Genomic DNA, 15,431 nt, shown 5'->3' on the forward strand with positions numbered 1-15,431 from the left:
TGTAGTTCATTCTCTCCACTAAATCACAGACAGTACATAGACACTCTTCATCTATGGCATTGAACCTACCTACTTAAATTGCCAGAGGCAGTATCCCAGTTCTCAACTGGGCACACAAGGATCTTTGATTTCTTGTTAGGTGACAGGTGACGTATGTTTCTGGATTTTCGATCTGGTTAGAAGTTCTGTGTTTTGGTTTTAGCCATATGTCAGTTGCCCATTTTTCCTTGGAGGTAAGGGTTAACTGGTGTCTGATCACGTTGACATTTCATTGTAACTGGTATCTAAATATGTTTTCTAGCTCAGCTAACTTAAATATGTCATTGAGTTCCTTTGTCCAGGGGTAATTGTGTGTTTTTTTATATCCCAGTTGAAATAGTGTTTTGTTGTTCTGTCCTCTGACATATTGGTAAGACGGCTCCGTAACCATTTAACCCTCTGTCTTATTTCACCGGGCTCCCATCCCATGTCTCTTTGAATAGCAATGCTGGGGGCAAGCCTATGCACTCCAAGGAAACATCTTCTTGCTCTGTTTTGACTAGAGTTAGCTGTTTTGTAGAATGAAACAATGTATGTAGTACCACTGGAGACTACTGAGAGGGGAGGAAGGCTCATAACAATGGCTGGAAAGGAACGAATGGAATTGCATCAAACACATAGAAACCGTGTGTTTTATGTATTTGATACCATTCCACTGATACCGCTCCAGCCATTACCACGAGCCCATCTTCCCCCAACCTCCTGTGGTATGTACTGGTATGGACGTTGGGATGTAGTCAGAGAGACGGCCCTCTTCCTCACCACAGTCTTCTGCTGTTTCCAGGTACTAGCCTGACGATGACCCTGATGACCCGAGCACAGACCTTCCCCAGCTTCCTCTCTGAACAGACAGAAGAAGAGCAGTCCTCACAGCACCAGGAAGAGGCACTGTCCCCCTCCGGTGGCTACGGCTCACACTGCAGCCAGGTGACGCTCCAATGACAAGCACCTTAAGAACAGGCCAAAAACTGGACATTCCAACACTTTAGAAAGACTGTAGAAATATGTATAGGAAAATGTATAAAATATAATTTTATGTTAATACATTACGATGATAGTGTTAATTGTAGACAGGTACATATATATATATATACTTATGAAAGGATTATTGCGGGACACCTTGCTGGGTCCCGTTCATTAAGGAGATCTGTTCTACCTTTCTGTAATATTTGTGGCCGTTTCAGTCTGTTCACCTGCAACAAGCACCACATCCCTCCATTTGAAAATGGTCTGCTTGTTCACGAGTACAGGTCTGTACATACTGTATGTGTAGATCTATAAAGCATCCCAACTTCAAAAGGCATGAACAAATCCATACAATGAAAATATGAGCAAATCTGAGTAGCACTTACAGGCCTATAGGCTTAGACTATCTAACTCCGACCCTTGTTAACAAGCAGTTTGTTTGGCTTCTGTGTGGAGCCCTCAGAACTGTTCTGACTGCTGATGTTTTCCGGACCTCGCGCCCTGTCCTCCAGCCACAGAATGAAGTGCCTTGTGACGCATGCAAACTGCAGTGTGAAACCACTGCACCAGACACCCACAGGCCTCTGTCTCTGGGTCCGTGTCTGTCAATGTTAGCCATGATTACGGTACATCTCTGGAGCAAGACATTCTGAAAATAGTCTTGTCAATTTGTATTAAAATGTTTTGTCTTGTCATTATCTGAGAAATGATCAAGTTTCCACCAATTCACTGTTTCCAAGAACACAAAGTCAACGTTCACAAGAAAAGACAATGCATTTATTGAGGTACGCAGATGAGCATATTAGTCAAAACACTGTTTATCCTATTGAGTCACTTGAGTGAATTATTTTGTCAAAGTTTGATTATTTATTTTCATAGCGGTAGATTTGTTTATATGGAATCCCAGAAACGTCCAAGAAACAGTATAAAATAATAACCATGAATAGCATGTATTTAGATCACAGAATTAGCTGTTTGTTTAGTTCTACCTAACACATATGTTAATATATTTAACCTCAACGTGGGTTGGATGAACAAAGAAAGTGCCCTTCTACGAAAGGTTCTCATTATCTATTTGTTACGATGGTAACTGTGTGAAACTCAGTACTGTACAGCAAACTATTTTACACAACTGTAAAGGGAGGAAAATGTTCCAGTTAGTTTGGCGTATTTATACGACTGTGGTAAGGAGAGAAAGTAGTTCCAGGTTGTTCTGTGATGTTCATCATTTACTGTTTTCCACGTTGCATTTCCTTCTCCTGTTGTTTATGTCAGCCATTTTGTTTGAATATAATAGAGGAATAGACAGGAGGTATTCCGTCCGGCACTACACTACACACTGTTCCTACCACCACAATGTTAGTTTGATGTTTATGTCTAAATAATCACACGCTACATGCATTTGTGTTTTCTTTTTACTTTGTCGTAATATTTGTTAAAAGCACTTTTAATACATTGAGTGTATGATTACTTTGTTCGCTCACTAAACGTATATACTGTGTGTAATATGTTTTTATTTTGATGAGGTAAGAGAATAAATTGAATGTACATGCTGTCAAAGTATAACGTTTTTTTATTTTTATTTTGCATCTTCTTTGTTCTACCGATTTACCCAACATGCAACAGGTCTAAATGCAGTTGCAATAGGCTACCTGATAAACGATTAGTGAAAAAGTAACTAGGGCAGAGATTCAATCAAAGGCGCATTGCAATGTGCTTTAAAAGTCCATTTTGCAGACGTTCACGGAGAACGCATTCATGGCAAGCGCTGCGGATGTCGGCGAAGCGTAAATTACCTTTAAAAGTCAAGTGCAATGCGCTTGTCTACAACACACCTTTGATTTAAACCCGGCCAAACACTCCTAGAAAATACCAATTGATGACACAGTAGAGTTGGTTTTACTTAGTTCACACGAGGTCACAGAGAAACAGACGGTATCAGCACCTATTGTACAGATGTAGGCTTAACACATTGACAAGACTAAAACCCTGTATTCCCAATACACATTGTCCATTATTCTTCATTCTTCCTCTTCCTCTTCTTGCTGAGAGCCCAAGACATCTTTCATTCCCAAGACCTCCATTTTATTCTTAGCTATGAATAGAATTGCATTTTGTCCAACACAGTCAGAATAATTTCTAATCACAGCATTCACATACACTGAGTGTACATAACATTAAGAACACCTTCCTAATATTGAGTTGCACCCCCTCAATTTATCGGGGCATGGACTCTACAAGGTGGCGAAAGCGTTCAACAGGGATGCTGGCCCATGTTGATTCCAAAGCTTTCAACAGTTGTGTCAAGTTGGCTGGATGTCCTTTGGGTGGTGGACCATTCTTGATACTCATGGGAAACTGTTGAGTGTGAAAAAAACAGCAACGTTGCAGTTCTTGACACAAACCTGTGCGCCTGGCACCTACTACCATACCCCGTTCAAAGGCACTTACATTTTTTGTCTTGCTAATTCACCCTCTGAATGGCACACATGCACAATCCATGTCTCAATTGTCTCAAGGCTTAAATATCCTTCTTTAACCTGTCTCCTCCCCTTCATGTACGCTGATATATGTGGATTTAACAGGTGACATCAATAAGGGATCATAGCTTTCACATGGATTCATCTGGTCAGTCTGTCATTGAAATAGCAGGTGTTCTTAATGTTTTGAATACTCAGTGTAGGTTCTACAGTTAGAATGAGAATAAATATTTGATCTATGGCTTAGATGCAGAAAACATACAATGTTTCAATTGATTATCATAATTTTGCGTCAGAGAAATTCCATGATAACATTCCATGACTTCCATGAGAACCCACAGGACTCAATCTGCATAATAACAACCAGGAAATACAGCATTCCCTGAGGATGACACGGCATGATTGCTTTGTTCGTTGTCACACGATTGAGTTAGAGACGACTGTGAGGATTGGAATAGAGAATGTGATAGTTTATAATGGTGAACGCTTTTAATGACAGTTTGCTTGTATGATGTTATATCACTTCTGCATGTGAAGCCTTCAACAATACTGTACATATTGATGGTATTCATGCAATACGTGCTACAAGTTGATTATTGGCAGAACTGTATCTAAACAAACCTTCAATGTTTCAAGGGATTACATTGTAATTGAGTTGCATAGTTTTTGAGTACAACCATATATTAACAGAGGTCAGACAAGGGGTCTGTAACAGAGGTCAGAGGTCAGACAGGGGTCTGTAACAGAGGTCAGAGGTCAGACAGGGGTCTGTAACAGAGGTCAGAGGTCAGACAGGGGTCTGTAACACAGCACCGAGGTCAGAGGTCAGACAGGGGTCTGTGACAGGGGTCTGTAACACAGCACCGAGGTCAGAGGTCAGACAGGGGTCTGTAACACAGCACCGAGGTCAGAGGTCAGACAGGGGTCTGTAACACAGCACCGAGGTCAGAGGTCAGACAGGGGTCTGTAACAGAGCTCTGAGGTCAGAGGTCAGACAGGGGTCTGTGACACAGCTCTGCTCCCTATCTCTTCCTCTTAGTGTGTGAATGTATGGTGTGTATGTTGGCGTACACTGGCCCATCTCCGCTCTGATTGGTCTCCTTCCTCATCCTGTCATACACAGGCACGTTCTGAGAGTTGTTGCAGGACTACAAAGACATTAGAAATCAGAGATGATATATATTAGAGATATGTTAGAGATGTGTTAGAGATGTGCCACATTTATGGAAAAGCTCTGATACATGGAAACAAGAGGATACTCTATGATGGGTCTAATACTATTATGTTAATATCCAGTATCCACATGATTAGGAAATGACGAGAGATTATGTTGTATTTTTACCTGTCTCTGAGCTCTTTGCAATTTGATCCTGTACTCCTCTCTCCTCTTCTTCTTTCTGAAGAGACAGACATAGACAGAGAGTAAGACAGAGTCAGAGAGAGAGACTGAGAAACAGAGAGAGAGACAGAGTTAGAGCGAGAGAGAGAGAGACAGTCAAAGAGAGAGAGAGAGAGGCACAGAGAGTCAGAGAGAGAGAGAGACAGATAGACAGAGAAACACACACAGGCACGCACACACACACACACACACACACACACACACACACACACACACACACACACACACACACACACACTATCCTATAGCACAGTACAGCACCTACACTTTAACCTTTTCGCTATGACAGCAAAATGAAAGTGCACGGTAGCCTGCCATTCAGACATGGTGCAGGGGAAGGGAGGGATGGAAGGAAGAAACCCTAACAAATGAATACCTACAGTACTCCCAGTAGCCTATTTACCTTTAACTGGGATGACTAATGCATGGTCTGGGAGAGGTATTTTACTAGTAAGAATATGTGGAACTTTTATATTTATCACATACAGATCACATATCCAAATAATGCTTGACTGTGAAAAGGCAATATGTAGAAAGGGGCCTTCCTCAATTAATGTATTCATCTATGTGAGTTCACTGAATATTTTTAAAAAAAGTTTACCAAGACTAAACTAGAGTAAAAATAGCTGTAGATTGACCCTGCATGAAGAAAGAGTAGGGGAAGTCAATGCTTACCTCTGCCAAACGACCAGTATTAGAATGACAGAGAGCAGGACTAAGAGGCCACCAACATAGATGTAAATCAGATTCTCAGACAGGCTGAAATCAACTGAGAAAGGAGGGAGAAAAGAGAGAACAGAGGGAGGAGAGAGAGAACGGAGGGAGGAGAGAGAGAATGGAGGGAGAAAAGAGAGAACGGAGGGTGAAAAGGGAGAACGGAGGGAGGAGAGAGAGAACGGAGGGTGATAAGAGAGAACGGAGGGAGAAAAGAGAGAACAGAGGGAGAAAAGAGAGAACGGAGGGAGAAAAGAGAGAACAGAGGGAGGAGAGAGAGAACGGAGGGAGGAGAGAGAGAATGGAGGGAGAAAAGAGAGAACGGAGGGTGAAAAGGGAGAACGGAGGGAGGAGAGAGAGAACGGAGGGTGATAAGAGAGAACGGAGGGAGAAAAGAGAGAACAGAGGGAGAAAAGAGAGAACGGAGGGAGAAAAGGTAGAACGGAGGGAGAAAAGAGAGAACGGAGGGAGAAAAGAGAGAACGGAGGGAGAAAAGGTAGAACGGAGGGTGAAAAGAGAGAACGGAGGGAGAAAAGAGAGAACGGAGGGTGAAAAGAGAGAACGGAGGGAGAAAAGAGAGAACGGAGGGTGAAAAGAGAGAACAGAGGGAGAAAATGGAGGACGGAGGGAGAAAAGAGAGAACGGAGAGTGAAAAGAGAGAACGGAGGGAGACAAGAGAGAACGGAGGGAGAAAAGGTAGAACGGATGGAGAAAAGAGAGAACGGAGGGTGAAAAGAGAGAACGGAGGGTGAAAATGGAGGATGGAGGGAGAAAAGAGAGAATAATGGGAGAAAAGAGTACATTAGATACTTGTATCTAAACCTATGTTTCCAAAATGGTGAGTCACAGGTAATTCCTTTTGTCAATTTGGTGGGTTACAAGAAAACTCCAAACACGTTAGTTGGTCATTACACAAAATACGTTTGCTAACCTCTGATGTAAACCACATCCCCCTCTCCCCACACACGCAGAGAATATAGAATATAAATAGTTCTGTTTTGCACACAAACAGCCTGCACCACATCCTGTGCCACTGTCCCTCTCACCGTGTGTACCATCAAAGTCTAGATCATCATCACCATGGAAACTAAGTCTGCTTTCACAGGGGACTGTTCTACCCAGGCTTTCAAGGTCACAATGTTACTGCACAACTAAATGCGTGTTTTCACTGTATTAGTAACTAAGTACAATGTCATATGTCTAACTGGCCGGATCATGTTTGAATTCTGACCTCTCACCTGGGCTAGGTTCTGGTTCTCTGGTGTGTATGTCAGTTTCTTCTTGATCTGTGAACAGACTAAACAAAGTTAGAGAAAATACAGTTGAAATAATAATGACATAGTAATAACATGTTGAGTTTCAAGAAAAGACCCACCATTAACAATCAAAGCATTGGTTACGAGCTAGTCACAAACTACATTAGATTATTTCAAGTGAAAACAACATATTCTAAATGAAAATAGACAAGAAGTCCTGTACAGTACCAGCGTCCTCCACCAATATATCTCTGGCCCAGGATCCACTGGGGAAGCTTTGAACAGAGCATTGGTAGAGCCCAGCGTCCTCTTGGGTGACGTTAGTGATGGTGATACTGCTGTCCATGGGTGTGGTCTTCAGGAACTTGATCCTGTTCTGGTATGGCTGGGAGATGGACACTCCGTACACAGGGTGGTACACGCCTACAGGAACCTTCTCTAACCGGATCAGTTTGGTCCAGGAGACCATGCTGAGGTTCCCGTCCCACGGACACACACACCCTAGAACCATCCCCTCCTCCAGCTTCACCGTGGTGACACCATTTGTCTGCAGCACAGAACCTGGACAGGTTGGAGGACATGTTTTTATACGTGTACAGTGTTATATTGATCAACTTTTACCTGGTCAGTTCCTCAGGAATATGAGTCATTCCCAATAAACTTCATTTTGTGACCTAAGATTATATCCATCTTAGTTTTAACTCTGTAATCAAATTAATATGGAGTTTAAGCACTTAGTACATAGTTAACCACTGGAATTATGACATGGAGAATATGAATGAAAAGCACTTAAGAAAAGCCCCCATCATGGAGTTCTGAGTCAGATGCTCGAAGAGCCCCCATCATGGAGTTCTGAGTCAGATGCTTGAAGAGCCCCCATCATGGAGTTCTGAGTCAGATGCTTGAAGAGCCCCCATCATGGAGTTCTGAGTCAGATGCTTGAAGAGTCCCCATCATGGAGTTCTGAGTCAGATGCTTGAAGAGCCCCCATCATGGAGTTCTGAGTCAGATGCTTGAAGAGCCCCCATCATGGAGTTCTGAGTCACATGCTTGAAGAGCCCCCATCATGGAGTTCTGAGTCAGATGCTTGAAGAGCCCCCATCATGGAGTTCTGAGTCAGAGGCTCGAAGAGCCCCCATCATGGAGTTCTGAGTCAGAGGCTCGAAGAGCCCCCATCATGGAGTTCTGAGTCAGATGCTCGAAGAGCCCCCATCATGGAGTTCTGAGTCAGAGGCTCGAAGAGCCCCCATCATGGAGTTCTGAGTCAGAGGCTCGAAGAGCCCCCATCATGGAGTTCTGAGTCAGATGCTCGAAGAGCCTCCATCATGGAGTTCTGAGTCAGATGCTCGAAGAGCCCCCATCATGGAGTTCTGAGTCAGATGCTTGAAGAGCCCCCATCATGGAGTTCTGAGTCAGATGCTTGAAGAGCCCCCATCATGGAGTTCTGAGTCAGAGGCTCGAAGAGTCCCCATCACAGAGTTCTGAGTCAGATGTTCCAGTTGAAGATGAAGCAGTCATCACATACATTTCCCTCTTTTGAGTTTCTCCCCTGGGTATCACCAATTAGGATAATATGAGCCCACACGCAAATCAACAGAAATGACAATAGCTGATGATCAAACAGGTTGGTCTTCAATCAGACCTCCATCTAGACAACCAATCAAAAACAACAATCCCCTAGAGAGGTAGCTATGCTGACAGGTTTAGAAGAAGTGTGTCTTCTGGCAGTATTAGTCCTGTCCTGTTAGAATAAAAAGGGAATGTTGCCCACAGCCCATCTAAAGACTAACTCATTAACAGTCTGTGTCTGAGGTGTTTTGAGTCTTCTAATTAACAGTTGAAGAAATATGATGAGATAGTTGGTGTTCTCGTTCATTCGGGTCCCCCCTGGGTGCACGTTTTGGTTTTTGCCCTAGCACTACACAGCTGATTCAAATAACCAACTCATCATCAAGCTTTTATTATTTGTATCAGCTATGCAGTGCTAAGGCAAAAAACTAAACGTGCAACCAGTTTGGGAAACCTGTGTCTGGTTGTTATGGAAACGGTCAGTGATAATAAAGGCAATGATAAGTCAGAGAGAAACAGTGTTTAAAGTTGTAATCTAAAAAATAAAAAAATAAAAATGTAATCTAATATCTAGCAGTCTTCAAGTTTGGGTTACAAGTTTATCAACTTTCAAAGCAGAATTACTTTCTCATTGTTCCTCAACTGTAGTGCATGACAAACAATTTTCTAGCTCTGAGTCTTTACTTTTATCCAACGTAAACAACACAATTTCAAATGTTGCTACATAAGACCGAATCGAGCTGGTCGGTCACAATTCAGTAAATACTAAAACACAACTGGGTGAATATTTCAGTAATAACGATCCACGTTAAGAGGCTTTTAACAGCAGTAAACTTACATTTTTCTAAATGTAAGACAACTAATAGCCTGCCTAAAATTGACTTCTACCTAAACCAACCACTTTCAAGTCCTCTTCTTTATAATCCATTATGTACAAGTATGCAAACAAGTTCTATATCCCTGATCAACATTTCTTGTTAAAATAACTGTACCCGTGAGACTGAAGACAAGGATGAGTACCGTGGCGTACCAGTGGTCCTTTTGTACAGCCTCCATCTTGGCCCTCTGCTGCACAAAGAAAGCTGCATTGGTGAGATGAGAGGCACCAGGGCTGCGCTTCCTGCTAGCTGGAATCTCTCGCTACAGAGAAAAAAAAAAAGAAAAAAAAAAAGTCCCAAATTGCACCTTAGGGCTCTGGTCAAAAAGTAGTGCATGACACAGGGAATAGGGTGCCATTTGGGATGCAGACATCCACTTCAGTCCCTGGGAAGGGGCCATGGGGGACACACTTTATGTTAACCCATGGTTCGCTCATTCTACACAGATGGACACTTTATGTTAACCCATGGTTCGCTCATTCTACACAGATGGACACTTTATGTTAACCCATGGTTCGCTCATTCTACACAGATGGACACTTTATGTTAACCCATGGTTCGCTCATTCTACACAGATGGACACTTTATGTTAACCCATGGTTCGCTCATTCTACACAGATGGACACTTTATGTTAACCCATGGTTCGCTCATTCTACACAGATGGACACTTTATGTTAACCCATGGTTCGCTCATTCTACACAGATGGACACTTTATGCGCAGGGTTAGCTCATTCTACACAGATGGACACTTTATGCGCAGGGTTAGCTCATTCTACACAGATGGACACTTTATGCGCAGGGTTAGCGCTGCAGTGGGTGGCAAGCTCAGTCCGGCTAGTTTATGCTATTAGGCTACTACACAGAGGTGCTGTGTGTTGCAGTGGCCTCCTGTAAACGGTTTACTAGTAATTACGAAGATCTATTTATCCCCTACTGGGAATTATTTGTTTGTAGCACCACTTTCTGTGTGTAGTTTGCAGTAGCGCTGGCTAGCTGTGTGTTTGAGTGAAATGTGGTGTTGGGGGGTTGACGCACCACAAACCTCATCTCCCCGTTTCCACCACTGTTGATGAGCTCTCTGAAAGTGACAGCCTTTCCTACACAGGTCCCATATAGTGAGAATAATATAAATATTCTAGGCTATGTCTTGGAGTTGTCTGATACTGTAGGTTCAGGGAAGGTAGCGCATTCAGAGTGGGTTTTCGAATCTGTCATTCTGAATCATGATAGTATGTTCTTAAAGCACCAGACTTTTTAACCCATTACCCTTTACTTTAATTTGCGATTTAATCCCCCAAAGCATGTACAAAACATACAAAAAAAACATCACACAAATCAAAGAAAAAGGTGTACAAATAATCAGATTATCTACTGTATCAAGCTTGCACTATAAACTGAATTATACCATGATAAACAAGGTAGAGGAAAGCATACCTTTTTTAACAGCTATGTAAGCTTCATCCACCCTGAGTCTGACACATGGACACTTCAGAGTGGTCTCGGCCTTAGATGAGGAATCACGAAGGCAGGTTAGGGACAGTGTTTGTGGTTAGGGACAGTGTTTGTGGTTAGGGACAGTGTTTGTGGTTAGGGACAGTGTTTGTGGTTAGGGACAGTGTTTGTGGTTAGGGACAGTGTTTGTGGTTAGGGACAGTGTTTGTGTGTTACTCTCTAGACATGTCACCAACACTCTATTCCAGTTGTATTAGTCGTATGTACGGGATACGCAGGGTTAACATCGTCCAACGAAAAGCTTACCTGCAAGTTCCTTCTTGACAATGCAACAACAACAACAACAACAATAAATAGTTTTAAAAAATTTACAAATATGAATGTAAAATACAGGGCGGTATCTATCGGGGCAGGGACATGTAATAATGTTGGACGTACAGTACTATTCACGACAAGACAATACAAAAAATGTCCCATTCATACAATGACACATCATTAGAAAAGAGAAGCAGGTTTTACAGAGGGTGAGATGTGAGAAAGACCAGTTCTGTAGACACCCACACAGTTTCCTGTACTGTCACTGCGTTACCTTTCAGTTCAGCAGTGTTTAGAACAGAGTATCAAAGGAGATTATGTAACAATGTGGTCAGCTTCCATTTCAAATAATAATACTACTGATAATGTATTAAACTTTTATAGTGCTTTTCATTACAGACAGAATCCCAAATATCTTATAAACAACAGTAGCTAGATCAGAAAGTCTGTCTGTTTGAATGCTTCTAGATCAAGTCTGTTTGAGTGCATCTTGAAGCCTCTAGCAGATGGGCAGTCGCGGTCACGAGAGGATCTGGAAGCTCATAGCTAGTTGGTCAGCGGAGGTGGCGGTCGGAGCTGGTGGTCAGGTCAGCATGTCCAAGGGTAGGCTGGTAGGCAGGCAGCTCCATGTCATCAGGGCGTCTCCGCTGTCTGCAGATTATCTGTGTTGGGACTCCCCACAGAGTACAGCCCACTCCTTACTTCAGAAGTATCCTTGAGCAATGAAAACGCCAGCCCACTGCCACCTCTGCATGCATAGCCTCTGCTTGGTAGTCTGCGTACCAGCCTCTTTAGCTAACATTCCACTCCTTGACATTGCCAAAGAGACTAGCCATTCGGCATTCTCAACGTTCAATATGCCCTGGATATATAGCAGAGTTGCTCATTGTTGGTAGGAAATAACATTAATATTTTCCATGACAACATTTGGACCCTCGAAAATAGATTTACAATGTATAACAAAGTCCAAAACAAACATGTATCTGTTAGCTAGGTAAGCTCTTGTATTCTGAGGCTTAAAATCTAAAGTAAGACGTTTTGTGGTTGGAAATGCAGTATGAATTTTGTTTGAGAATTTAGACGTGAGGTAGCAACTTGAGGTAGCAACTTGAGGTAGCAACTTCCACTGCATCCGCCAATGGCGGTGGAAGGTGGCCGAGCTAAAGCGGTGTTTGTCAGACCATAAGACACAAATACATCTGTAGTGTCCGAACGGTTTGGCCTACAAAACTATTACACATGGGATTCGTCTGAAGGTAACCAGTACCCCCCCCCCCCCCCCCCACCCAAAGGCTTAGACTTTTATGAGTTAATTATCAAATGTTCATATTTGAAGATGGCAGAAAGGCCAGTCTTTTTGGTACATGACATGGAGTACAGGGAGTGGATTAGCTAAAGAGACTGGTACCAGGCTATCCTCTTGGATCACTGTTGGTGAAAAACAACCCAGTCAGTAGGTGTAATTCAAATGAAAACACACACCGGCTAGCTAACATTAGTTAGCTTGTTGACAATGCTGATTTTCATCAATTTAAGGGCAGGAATCTAATTCATGACATCAATACTTGATCTGCACTCATTTAGCTATTGACAAATAAACAGTTTGTACAAATATTTACATAAAAAACGATTAAATATGTACAGAATTTACATTACCTCTCTGCCTAGGATGCCACTAGGTGCCATGGCAACTATATAACAAATACAATCATACAAGCATACAGGAAGCCCACCTTTCCACTGGAAACAACAGAAATATGACTTCAAAGAAGCCCCCTGAGATGTCATCTGATGGAGTTTCGTATGAATCTTTAAAAATAATGCAAAGGGTAGGAACAATGCAATTGAACCACGTATAAACACAGGTTCTATTAATAACCAAATACTGTTCCCTCCCTAGTCTGCTATGAGCGGGGCTGGTTGGTGTGTCAAGTTGCTTGGGGCTAACATTTCCCGCTCTCTCTCTCCATTCATTACTGTGTGGGTTTGTTAGCGCAGCTGAAGCAGACATTGTGTAAGATGAGAAGGGCGTGGTACGCCGCCGTGACGGGCCTGCTCTCGTTGCCATGGTGGCGTTGGAGTGGCTGCGTGGTGGCCAGGACGGCGAGGAGGTCCAGAGCTCCAGTCAGCCTCAGGACACTCTGCTGGTTGTCCTCAGGAGCAGCCTCAGCCAGAGCCCCACCAGCCCCCCTGCACTGGGACTCGTCTTACTACCTGGCTTAGTGACAGGCAACGACAGGAACGGCTGCAGGAAGTTACTCTGTAGAGAAAAAAACAACCTGCGAGAGAGCGAGAGAGAGAGAGAGACTGAACATTTTGATTCAGGTTTTGAGTGAAATTGAGAAAGAGACCTGAAATAGAGAGGAGCTTTGTTAAAGCCTGAAAATCAACTAAAACTGCAAAGTGAAAACAAAAGTGACTCAATGTGCAAAGAGACTCAACTTACAGAATTTACAGTCAAGACAGTAAAAAAAAAAACAGCACCCACATTGACACCGTCAACAATCACATTGTTACCTTCTGGAGGGCCAGGTCATCTGCTAAATGACTCACTACTGTAAGTGGCTCTGGATAAGAGCGTGTGCTAAATGACTCACTACTGTAGGTGGCTCTGGATAAGAGCGTGTGCTAAATGACTCACTACTGTAAGTGGCTCTGGATAAGAGCGTGTGCTAAATGACTCACTACTGTAAGAGGCTCTAGATAAGAGCGTGTGCTAAATGACTCACTACTGTAAGTGGCTCTGGATAAGAGCGTCTGCTAAATGACTCACTACTGTAAGTGGCTCTGGATAAGAGTGTCTGCTAAATGACTGGTAATTGAAGCGCATCTCCCATTCACCATTCAAGTGCAGGCAACAGGCTATCAGCGCCCATTCACCCACCATTTACAGTGTGAGCTGGAGGCAGGATGCATTTTGAAAACATACTTCATTGTTTTGAAACCTGAATGTTTTACTACATATGATGATGCATGTCTTACGTTGCTCCAAAGTAGCCTATAGGCAAAATCAGACCATGGAAACATGGCTGCAATACTTTTATAAAGACTTCATAGATGGCGTGTGTATTTCAAGTTGGGGAACGCTTACGATATTATCCATGTGGTCCTCTGTAGCTCAGCTGGTAGAGCACGGCGCTTGTAACGCCAAGGTAGTGGGTTCGATCCCCGGGACCACCCATACACAAAAAAAATGTATGCACGCACGACTGTAAGTCGCTTTGGATAAAAGCGTCTGCTAAATGGCATATTATTATATTATCCAACCATTTATAATGGCCAGTTATCATTTTCATATGCTCATTTTCGTGGAACAGTTTCATTTCAATAATAATGTTTTTGTTTCTCAAAATCATCGTCACGTGGTTAATCATAAAAATCTGAATTAAAGTGATAAAAATCTAAAAGTTTGAATGTAACTAATGGGAGAGCACCTGCCATGTGGACGCATTGATACCACCGTGATCCATTGGCGGCTAAAGAAATGAGCGCATGGAACTCATAGCCTATAGGCCAATGCAGCAGTAGGACTATAACTTTCATAAGTAAAAATACACGAAGCAGACAAACAAAAACAGTAGAAAATAATGAACATTCGGGTTATTTCAATTGTCTCTCTACTCAGCCTGTCTGCTGTAATGGGAGAGTTGATAAAAAATAAACAATTTAAGAAAAAACAATTCACACAATGAAACAATGAATGAGCAAGAATGGGTGGGAGACAGCTGAGTGCATTCTGGAGAGCTGAGCGCATGCATTCTGGAGAGCTGAGCGCATGCATTCTGGAGAGCTGAGCGCATGCATTCTGGAGAGCTGAGCGCATGCATTCTGGAGAGCTGAGCGCATGCATTCTGGAGAGCTGAGCGCATGCATTCTGGAGAGCTGAGCGCATGCATTCTGGAGAGCTGAGCGCATGCATTCTGGAGAGCTGAGCGCATGCATTCTGGAGAGAGAGACACCCATAGGCTATCGTTGCCACTCACCCCTCCCCTTCTTCTTGTCTCAACATTTTAAATGAGACTCAAGACACATTATCTTCACACATATTTGAGATGCTTTTCACCTGACAGTGGCAACTCAATAATCAGCTAGGCCTTTTATCTCACGCTGCCTATGAAAGACTTCCTCATATGCCATTTCTCTCCTGGTCTGTTGGTTTTTCATATCAACTTTCTTTAGTTGTCCAGAAGCCAAAGGCACAATCCATTGCCACTCCCGCTGCCCAAATTGTAGGCTTCCCAAATAGGCATATTTGAGCTTGTGATTTGGAACAATCCACAGCAAAGAAGTACATGATCCTTGATTCCACTGTGGCTGTCATGCTTCCTGGTGAAGTATTTTGAATGGTAAAATGTATTTCT

At 42.9% G+C, this 15,431-nt stretch overlaps 2 protein-coding genes across 2 annotated transcripts in view; one reads left to right on the forward strand and one right to left on the reverse strand.

Annotated features, from left to right (window-relative positions):
* The window catches only part of LOC311123169 (docking protein 6-like), a gene marked incomplete at its 3' end in the record, with an annotated part of 47,629 nt that extends 46,648 nt beyond the window's left edge, over positions 1-981 (forward strand). The window contains exon 7 of the mRNA XM_084197432.1: positions 824-981. Within this exon, the coding sequence (XP_084053558.1) occupies positions 824-981 (158 nt within the window). The remainder of the gene's footprint in view (positions 1-823) is intronic.
* Positions 982-4,392: 3,411 nt separating this feature from the next.
* LOC311123167 (CD226 antigen-like) lies at positions 4,393-9,479 on the reverse strand (the record flags this gene model as incomplete). Its single annotated transcript, XM_084197430.1, has 6 exons — positions 4,393-4,411; positions 4,557-4,633; positions 5,616-5,653; positions 6,837-6,884; positions 7,083-7,415; positions 9,416-9,479. The coding sequence occupies 6 exons, from the start codon at positions 9,477-9,479 to the stop codon at positions 4,393-4,395; spliced, it is 579 nt and encodes a 192-aa protein (XP_084053556.1).
* Positions 9,480-15,431: the final 5,952 nt, after the last annotated feature.

This window comes from Coregonus lavaretus (genome assembly GCF_964263955.1).
Source record: "Coregonus lavaretus genome assembly, contig: HAP1_SCAFFOLD_187, whole genome shotgun sequence".
Lineage (NCBI taxonomy): Eukaryota > Metazoa > Chordata > Actinopteri > Salmoniformes > Salmonidae > Coregonus > Coregonus lavaretus.